This window comes from Anas acuta, chromosome 1 (assembly GCF_963932015.1).
Source record: "Anas acuta chromosome 1, bAnaAcu1.1, whole genome shotgun sequence".
Lineage (NCBI taxonomy): Eukaryota > Metazoa > Chordata > Aves > Anseriformes > Anatidae > Anas > Anas acuta.
In genome coordinates this window covers 127676526-127686980 of record NC_088979.1, presented here as the reverse complement: position 1 = coordinate 127686980, position 10455 = coordinate 127676526, and the positions used below count along the sequence as shown (strand labels likewise).

The 10455-nt window shown below is 42.4% G+C and overlaps 1 protein-coding gene across 10 annotated transcripts in view; it reads left to right on the top strand.

The window, feature by feature from the left end:
- Positions 1 to 10455, top strand: part of ARHGEF5 (Rho guanine nucleotide exchange factor 5) — a 36559-nt gene that overhangs the window by 1141 nt on the left and 24963 nt on the right. For 2 of the 10 annotated variants that reach the window (XM_068654533.1, XM_068654538.1), the window contains exon 1: positions 5343 to 6330. The exons of 3 other annotated variants lie outside the window; for them this stretch is intronic. Coding sequence is in view for 3 of the 7 variants with exons in the window: in XM_068654509.1 (XP_068510610.1) it covers positions 5286 to 5445; positions 6215 to 6330 (276 nt within the window). In the remaining 4 variants the exon portion in view is untranslated. Of the gene's footprint in view, positions 1 to 189; positions 303 to 353; positions 3901 to 3948; positions 6331 to 7367; positions 7461 to 9157; positions 9304 to 10455 lie in introns of those variants that run through there. 5 more of the 10 variants (XM_068654509.1, XM_068654554.1, XM_068654518.1 and 2 more) reach the window with 5 other exon arrangements.

The following is a 10455-nucleotide window of genomic DNA, read 5'->3' as shown; positions in this document are numbered from 1 at the left end:
AGGGGAAGGCGAGATACCTGCCCGCTGCACGCTCCCCTTCTCGGCCCCGCGGCTCCCGGCTGCCGCAGCAGCTCTGACGGCAACTTCGGTGCCCCAAACAACCTGTCGGGGGGCTTTCCAGCTCCCGGGGCTGCGGCTTGACCCACCACCTGTTCTATCCATGTGCTTGATGCTTTCATCTATCTACAGAAGTTGGATGAGACCCTGGATCAAGCCTAGCAGGGAGTGCAGGGGCAGGGGAGGAGATCTGAGCCCCTCTCATCTGTGGGAAGAAAGGCTTGCCAAGGCACTGCTGGATACAGGTGCTGTTGCCTTGTCCTTGAACCGCTTGCCCATTCCTCGCTGACCAAGCCACATCTGTAACATGCTGCCAAGAATTTTGTGACGTGATGCCCTTGTGTTTTGGAGTTTCTCACAACCTACATGGCTTGTTAGAGATGGCTTGGATAAGGGCAGAGTCCTTTTAAAGAGTTGCATGGAAGGGAGGTGTCTTGGTTTGGAGGAATAATGTATGGATGACCCAGATTTCAGAAGTGCAACTGAATTGGGTGAGGAGGAGGCATCTGTAAACCGGGTCTGAAGTTGTTCCAAATCTGAATTAGTCTTAATTCTCAATTATTGTTAGTGCTTGGAACAGTTCAGCTGGCCATGTAGAACCTCATTTTGCCAGTTCACAGCTTAGGGTAGTATTTGTAGTGCTATCTGCACAGCAGCCCAGAGGTCTTGATAAATTTGTCAGTGAAGTTATATGCTGTAATTGCTAATGGCAATAATGGACTAGGCCTGAGCTTGGTGCTCCTGCTGAAGCCCCCCTGTTCTCGCTGTCTGAAACAACGGGACTTGGGTGCTTCCTCTGGAGATCTCTCCTACATCCTGAAAGACTTTGCTGGTAGGAGCCATTCCCTGGGTCTTGTTTTACTTCATCCTGCTAAATTTAGATGGATATTCTTGGTTTTGTTCCTTGAGTCTTCTCCTTTCTTACAGTTTGTTTTTTTCAAATGCCTTCTAGAGGTAAAGAGCCACAGTTTGCTATGGCCTTTTTTTGTTTTAATAGACTGAAGTCTGGTTTAAAATGGGCTGATTTATTCAGTTTGTATTAATGTAAATTATGTTCGGTCTCCATGGCTATTCCAGGCAAAATTTCAGGAATTGTTGGTAAGGAAATTCAAATTCATAATTGGATCCCCCATGAATATTTGATTCTAAGAGTATTATCCTTTCTGTCATCTGGTATCTCGCCAACTTGATGTTTGCTTACTGGGTACTGTTCAGCTACATTATAGATAGTTTATTTTAATAGTTGTACCTGATAAATTTTTAATTCTTTTCAACTCTGCAGCTCCTCACTGAACTCCTGTTGTATCATTTAATGAAGTACTTAGAAGTGACTTCAGTGCAAGTATAGCTGTGCTCCACTGTTTCAGCACTTGGGCCATACAGAGAGAAATTGTCTCCCTCTTCTGCAATGTGGTCGTATAGTGGATGTTCATACTATCAGCATTAGGGGGCAGATACTGTACTCTGACCCCTGTCAGGTATTTACATTCGCAGCTGGTTATCACTGCATCAGATTCAAACTTGTATTAGAAAAGTACCCAGTCTTGATTTCAAGATATCAAGTGATATCTTGTCTACACTGGTTCCCCAGGTAAATTATTCCAATGGCTGATTACCCTCACTAATTTCTTATCTGAATCTGTCCAGCCTGGTTCCTAACCGCAAAGTCTTGCTACAAATCTTTGTGCCAGGTTAAAGAGCCTGCTGCTGCCAGGATGACACATTCCAGCAAAAGCTGGCCTATTGTATTGCAAGTTTACAGCTGTTAACCGTGCTAACCTCTTACTTCTGGCAATAGACAATCGTGGAACTGTAGTCATGGAATGCCTGGTGTGATTTAGAGTGACAGCTAAGTGCTTATGGCTGTGGAGACTGTGCTGAGATGGGGATTTCAGAGAAGTGGGGTTGAATAACTTTAATTGTTTGGATTGTGGCTTCATATGGTGTTTAGTCAAGTTTAACTACAGGCTACTTCTGAAAGACTGATCCAATTCCTCTCATCCAGTCCTGCTTGCGAGCTCCTGATGCTTCCTTTGTACCAGATCGAGTGATTGAGCAGGAATGAATCAGTTCAATCATTTCTCGAACTGAAAATTAACCTCCTTCCCCAAACAAAAAAAAATGTCTTAGTGGCCAGATAGTGCTAGGTCTGATGCAGAAGGATAGCTTGCAGCTGGGCATGAGAGACATGGAGATAACAGCCCATTCCTGTGCTGGATTAGATGCAAGAGGGAATCATACATTTAGTCCTTATATTTCTGTGCTGAGGTAAACAGGCTGTGGTTGCACAAATCCTCTCAGCTGGCACTGCCATTGAAAGAAACTGTTGTGCCTACCCTTTGTCATCCATGTCAGTTTCCCATCCTGGCCTGTTGTGAGACCACATGTGTGGATATATGTCAGAAGAGAAAGGGCAGCGTGGGGGTGGGAATAAGGAGGGCAGGTGATGGGACCATGTCCGCTTATGACAGGCTTAAAGTAGTTTCATCTATGACAGATGAAACTAAGACTTGAGGTACAGTAATTGTCACAAACACACCTTACCTTAAACCTTCATAGAAGCTAATTTTTTAAAAATATTCCCTTTAAAGCAGGTATGTGGGAACAGCTGCCCAGATTTACTCATTACACCAGGTTAACTCAGTTACTTGACTTGGAAGAACTCTGGGTGTCGTCAAGCCTGTGTTTAGGTCAGCTCATTTAAGGTCTATAGTCAAGAAGCATGTGTGGGAAAGAGCATGTAACATACAAAGAAGGTCTGTGCCTTGGCTGTGATGTATTGATACCTGTGAAAGCTTAAAGAGTGCAAAAAAGTTGGTTGCTAATGCATTTGTTTATTCTAGATGTGAAGTTTTCAGTGGTTTCCAATGCCTAAGCGGGTAAGGTACCTGTTTTGGGAAAGCTTCATTAACTTGATCTCTTCTATTGAAGATTTCTTAATGATTCCAGATTTCTTGATCTTCTGGTGGAAACAAGAGATGGGGAATGGGTTTTGTCCCAGCAAACTGTTTTAAACACTGTTCCATCAAATGCAATGCTGCATATTGCAGGGGATGTAGAGCAGAGCCTGTGGTGAAGACTGGGTGTGAGCTCACAGTTCAGGGGTTGGATTACAGCTAGATGATGATAAAGAAGAAATCCCTATGGCTTTAGTGAGAGTTCAGTGTTAAGTCAATGGGAAAAATATTGGTTTTGATAGTGGGAAAAATGTAGAAAGGGGAAAGGTGCTTACCCTGACATGTGTATGTAAATAGACAGGCATATGTAGATATATACAAAATAGAGGGTGTTTTGATGTGAGAAGAGGTTGAGGTGGAGTGGCTATAGAAACTGTAATTGGATAGTATACAAAAAGTGAACTGGAGTGGGAGGAAACACGTGAACCTGCTGCTCAGAGAATACTGCATTAAAGCAGAGTTGGCCATAAATTAACTTCCCGAGACTGTATCCTATTTGCAGGAAGTCACGTAGAAGTATGTGATGACTAGAGCCACGAAAATATTCAGATGTTGCACTAACTTTTTGTAGTCTCAGATCAAACATTTAGGTGCATGTAAATTCCCAGTGTGTGGGAACTGGCCTCACTGGCGCACTGACATATCAGTGGAAAAATTGGTACACAAGATTGAAGAGCATACTCCTCACAAACGGTGCTTCCTCCCCACCCCCCCAAAAAAAAAGAAAAAAGTCTCAAAATACTGAGTATATGAGAGGCAGAAAGGAAATGACCACTGGACCTGTTTACAGAAGACTGTTAAAGGATATGTGAAATTCTCCTCAGTCCAAAGCAGGAAGTGTCTCTGCCTGAGGGAGAAGAAGATCGTGGTCATGTCAGGATGTCAGGTAGGATTGTTTTAGGTCGCAGAAGCCCTGAGATTATCAGTTGACGTGTGGCGCAAGGCCTGAGGTGGGCTGGGAACAGACCTGTAACCTCTTGGACACGGCCATTGTTCGCAGCTGCCACAAGGTGGTGTAATGGCTATGCTTGCATATGCACGTAATGATAGATACACAAACCAGCCTTAAGCTAGCACATACAGACTAATGGGAGCAGGGGTGCCTTGCCCTCAGCATTGCTGAGAAGCTACAAAAAATCAGTGTATGTAAGTTTTATAGTATATACCTTTTATATTCACAAAAAAAATGACAGGTCTGATGATCAAAAGTGCCTGCAAATGTTCTTTGAATAGCATATTTTTTAACTAGACCCTTACATCTTTGTTACATTTTCCTGCCCTGCCAGCAGGCACTAGTGGAAACTTTGTAAGGGTACACCAGTAAGAGTACAGTTTTGCTGGTATGCTTCATTTCACAGGAGAAGGAAGGATGTTCCAGTCATGCTGGTGTCTAGCAAAGCTCTGATGCCACGGCTATGTCTTTAGTGGGACTGGGCTGTAAGCAAAATCCTTCTGGCATGGGTTAAGCCTAGGCTGCTGTTTGTACACACAAATTGTACTGTAGATATTCCGTAGTGCAGGTGTCTGAGGGTAATTCTAACCCTGTGAAATGTAATCTAGCTGCAACATTTGAACCAGCTTCCTTTCTAAAGCGCTCAGAGATCACTATCTGTGTTTACAGGTGAGGACTGTCAGGTTGCATAGCAGCAAAGTTGAGAAGGTGTGGCGTGTCTGTTTCGCCTCTGGATTTACAGAAGAACAGATGTTCCAGCCCTGCAGGAGAGGGAAGGTGTCTCACTGCACAATATTTAGAACAATGAGGGTTAGGTCCTGATTGTTGGTATTGTACATGGCTCAAGTAAATCTTCCTGTTGTCTGCTGCCTCTCTGCATCTATTTTTCTATAACTTGCTTTGCACATGGAAGTATTTCAGGCTTAAGCCTAAGTACACTAGCTGATGGATCTGATGGGTATTTTTAACAATACATTTCTCCCGTCTCCCCAAGGAAAGGTGTTTTCTCTTGAAAAAGTATGTTTCAGATGTAGGCAAGAAGAGGCTCAGGATGGGCAGGGGACTGGGGAGAGGGGGGTAGCACTGAGAAGGCTGCAGTACAGTGCACAGCCCTGCTAGGATCCTATGTTGTGAAAAACACGTGGGGGACAGAGAGAGGATGTTGTGGGAAGACAGGTGAAAAGTGGGAGTACTATTTTGATAGTAAATTGTGGGTTTCTGTATTTTCGTAAAAGCACAAGTGATCTAGAGAGACTGGTACGTGGCCTCCCCAAGCCACCCAGTGCCTTTTTAACACTGTCTATCTGGCCCTGTGTTGAATGGCAGGGAATATATTACTGCACTGTCACTCTCTTCCTCAGCTGTGGGTACTTCTGCTATCTTGCTACGGGGCTTGTATCCGTCTGTCTGTCCTGTGCCATCAGGGAAGGCGGCCTTCCTCTGGCATTCCTTGTGTCATCCACCTTACTGTTCTGGACAGTGAGTAAAACAAGCTGTTTCCTTCTTGAGAGGTGCAGGGAAAAGAGCATGAGCAACATGAACATACATGTAAGCTGGAGCAATGACTGTGTCTTTTGCTGGAAGAGCAAGGCTAGGCATGCCAATTATGTCACCATAGTGTGTGCTGTGACAAGTCACAAGGGAGAGTCCGGCCATAAAAAGCTGCCTAAAATTGTGGCTGCATGTGTGGAAAAATGGCAGCTGAGTTGCCCAGTGGGCATTATCTGACATATTGGAGGCCTTTCCCTTAGTTCTATATGCAGCATCATGTTTTCCTGTTTGGGTGCTAAGTATATAATAATAGTGATATCAAAGGCATGAGAATACACATTGGAGTGTAAAAGTGGGAAAATGGAACAAATCTAGCTCTTTAATAGTCATAGCAAAACAGCTTTAAGGAAAAAAGCTTAACAAGAAAGTGGTAGATTTAATGGGTCGCATGTGCACTGAAAACTGTCATTAATAGAAATCTCAAGTTCAGCAAGGCAATTCTGCCCTGAAAAATATGTTTTACTAGTATGTTTCATTTTATAAGTTGATTTAAAAGGCAGCATTACTCAAAGTTTGATTGTGACAATGGAAAAGAGTGAACAAAGTGCATTTTTTGGGTGGGGAAGTGGTACTAACGGATATAGGAGCCAAATACAGAAGTGTTGAGGCAAGCATGTGCAAAAGTATCAGCTGTGTTCTGTTTGCTTCTTTTTACTTTATCCCATGTAATACTGAAAATAAAGCTGAATTTCTCCAGTTTGTAAACAGTGTTACGACACAGAAGAACTCTCCAATATATATTATTACTTCAGTAATATGCTGTCTTGGAATAGTTGTCAGAAGACCTGGTGGAACTGCAATTTTGTGCTGAAGGTAAGCAGTAATCCTGAGTCAAGAGTTTAAGAACAGGTTCCTAAAATTAAGTACCTGGATCCATTCAGAAACAGTTAGATAAGCATAGCCTGATTGAACAATTTCAATGTTGCCAACTTTTTTTTTTTTCTTTTTATTGCAAGTAATTCTGTCTGTGGGCTTCTTAAAACCACAGCTTCAGAATTAACAGATTGTGAGAGTAACAGTAGAAGGGGAAGTGTTGGATTTTGGTGGCATTTTGTTTTATTTTTTCATCCAAGAAATCCTCTAGTTGTCTTGATTGTAGGGGAAAGCTTGAAATGGGACGTAAGAGTAACCTGAAAGTTCCTAAAGCAGAAGGCTAAAAAAAACCAACCACCCAAACTTCCTTTGTCTTGAACAAGAGATTTTAAAAATAAATAAATTAGTGTGTGGATAGGTGAGGCCTGACCTATGCACCTGATTTCAAGCACTTGTTGTAAAGATTTGGTTTTCAAGAACAGTTTGGTGGAGATACTTGCTTTGGGCTTATATAGGAAGAAATGTCTGATGCCATGTGTCCTAAGTTCATAAAATTGTCGGAATTGTAGAAAAGGACTCATGTGAATGTGGACATGCTGAGAAATAGGCAACTGTGGATACCTGACATGTAAGGTTGTGGAGCAGGTTCTTTCATTGACTGGGCTGTAAGATGGGTATAGCACAGGTGTGATACAAAGCTAACAGTGATCCAGAAGAATGAGCTGAAACAACTAATTTGGTACACCATGTGTGAAAATTGTATCTGTTGTGTGTACTAAGCATTTCTGCAGCACAAAAGGAAAATATTTTAGGAACATGTCTTGTATCTTGAAGAACTTGGAGGCAAAAGACACAGTGAAGGAACAGTATGGACAGTTAGTGCACTTTTGTTCGTGAAGGGATTGTTTGAGTAAGACTTTTCTTATAGTTGCAGTCAGATCCATAGTTTCTAACAGGGCTTTGCATGTTGGGTGCTCTGAGCAGATGCTCACTGACTAATCCTCAGAGTATGTCTTGAGGTAGGAGGGGTTACTGTTACCTCGGCTACAGAGATGACCCTCAGACAAGCAGAAACTGCTAGCCAAAGAGCCAGAATTCGGATTCATGCAGGAGGAGGTCCAGGAATAAAGGTGCAGATCTTCCTTGCCTTGAAAAAATTTCGTATCATTTAAGCCATTTGTAGATCCTTTCTATAATGAATGGCAGCAGTGGGAAACTGCAGGAGGGAGAGGTCTTGCTATCCTAATGTATGCATTCTTGTTTCAGCCTGTATTATGTTACTGGTGTTCACAGTCGTTCTTTGTGGACCCATTAGCTTGAAATTTCTGCGTGACCACAATCATTCACGAGCTGTGACTGTTAGCAGAGGCCCAACTTGAAACAGCAGTCTTATGGGTGCATCTTTATCACCTTCTGTTAGGGTAAATGCTAGCAGAGTAGGAGTATACAAACGTTTGTAGTGCAGGGTGTTCCCTTATTTCAGACAAAAATAGTAATGCTGATAATTCCTGCTGTAGGTACAGCTGTGATCACACCTTCTCTGCCATGATTGTTTCTTGAGAGCAGACTTACAATGACCTGTCATACCTCTTGTGTATAAGAGTGACAGGATTGATTTGCCACATCATGACGTGTCACTGTTCTTCAGCCCTGTGGCAGGGAGTCATAGCCAGATACAATCGTTAGCTCTGCTGAATCTGACACCAAGCAAAGACAAAGCCATTACCTGTGAAACACCCGTAGGACTGGGGTTGTTAAACCCCCCTGTCTTGCTTTGCAGCCCCTCCAAAGCAAGGACTGCTGCCTTGGCCTCTTGCTAAGCCCACTGCAAGGGCAAACCTCCCTTGTCTTGTCTTTAGTTGTCTTCATTGTGCCCGGCTGGGAGGGGACCTTGCAAAAATTGCTCGCCTTGTGCCCCTGCCTGGCCAGTTTGCTGTGACGTATGGGAGAGGGCAGGTGTTGGGTTCCGTAACAGTTATCAAAGATTCGTGCTTAAATTCAGGTTCACCAAGTCTGGCAGAGGAAAGGTGGAATACCCTTTTTCAGTATGGGAGTGCCTTTGGGAAGAGAGCTCTGACTCCTCCCTCCCTCATCAGCACGGTTCATGAACTCCCCCACCCCCTTTTCTTGTACCCTCCCAATCCTTCCCCCATCAAGCACCCCTGTTGTTCTTAGCTTTCCCAAACTCAAATAATCATACCCAACTGCACACTTTGCTATTGCCTTTAGTGACTCCTAAGTGCAGCAAAGCAGTTTGCCATGTGCCAAGTTTGATAAACTTGTGTAGGTGAGTCTGATGGGCAGTGTCAGGAGTCATGACTGAAAGCTGCCTGTGAAGCTGAACTCTGCTGTATCTAATTGAACTTGGGAGAGATGGGATGTTTATGTGTTTATTTATGCCCTGCTGATCAAAGCATGTTGCAGGTAATGGGAAAGGCAGTGAGCTGAATCTTTGATTTCATTTAACTGCTGCCTGTAACTTCCCAGGGGAAGTTCCTCATTCATACTAAAGTATGCAGTACCCCAATTAGAATATAGTATGCACGCTTGCGTAGGTTGGTGTATGCAAGCATATCAAGGAGTTTGCATTCCTTAGTTTGACATTATTGTGTGATCGTGTCATAAAAGAGCTAGAGGAAATCATATCAAGACTATTACACCATTAGTCATGATGACTGTTAGGAAGTGAATTGTCTTATGTTCTAATTTCTCGCTGGCATACTGAAGTCATGAGCTTGGGGTGAATTTAAGGCACAGTACTCATTTTACTCCTCTGTATCTCCTTTTGATTGGGTGTGGCCTGGGAGGAGAAAGAGGCAGTTCTATGTGCCACGAGGCTAAGGAAAGAGAGACTGGAGGCCAGTCAAGAGTCGAAAAGTTTGCCAAAAGGCCACCTGAGGATTTTAGTTGCTCCGATAATACCTGAAGAGCCATGGAGTTGTAAAAGCGTACTATTATAGGAGATCTTGAAAGGTGATGATGTAAAACAGACCCTGCCCCCTCATTTTTATGAAGAAAACTGTAAATGAGGGAAGAATCTGCAATTGTTCTTATTTGTTGAAACTCTTAATTATTAAAGTAGGAAAAATACTGTAATTAGTCCATGATAGAGAAGCTAGTGATATTTCTAAGCTTGTATAAATTCTGTGCTGTAAATTAATATAGAGTTGGAGTTGTGCTGCATGTGAAAGTGTGTGGGGATATTTTTTGTTAATTGACAAACAAGGGGAAATATTGCTGAAACAGATCATCAGCATTGTTAATCTGGTCACGCTATTCCTCATTTTTAAAGTTGTACCTGTGAGGCTCTACAGTTTTTGTTTTTTATACCATGCTGCATTAATTAAAATACTAGAAGCTAATGCTAAATTTTAACCAAAGCATTGTGAGCTGTAATTACTACTATAAATTTTGAAGTAAGGTAATGGTAATTGGTGAAAATAGTTACAAAAAGCATTTCATAACACTGATGTATATCACTTATACCATTTAAAACACTGCTTAATATAACTTTCTTGTTCATTTTGAAAGAAAACTCCACAAAAATTGCCTTTCCTCTCTCTTTCCAAATGGAAAGTTTCCATGCTAGACTTTGCAGAGGTTTGAGGAAGTTTGCAGGACTTTTCCTAGCATCTTTTTTTGTTGTTGTTGCTGTTCCTTGTTTTTCACAGTGCTCGCAGGGGGCTCCTTTGAGTTGATCTAGCTTCCACACAATATTCATTTAGATGTAGTCCTTTATTGAGGAGAAAAAGAGCTATGTTTGGGTCCAGCGGGTACAATAAGCAGCAACAAGAAGATAAAGAAATGTTGAAGTCTAAAATAACTGCTCCTTTGAAAATGGTTGTAAATCTGATTAGATCTGTCTGGCTTCATATGTTGCATGCTTCAAACATGAAACTAGCAAAAAAAAAACATTGCTAGCAGAGGGAGAACAGTAGAAATGTAAAGCTTCCATGCTCCCATACTTTTAATTTTTGTCCACTCCCTATTGTACACCTGTTCCTTAGTTTTGAGCACTTAGCAGTCATGTTCAGCAAGACGGCTATAATGGAGCATTTGGGACTTGCTTGTAGATCCTGGGTGTGGTTTCACTATAACTTGGGTTTTGGGGTCCAGGTTTCTGCT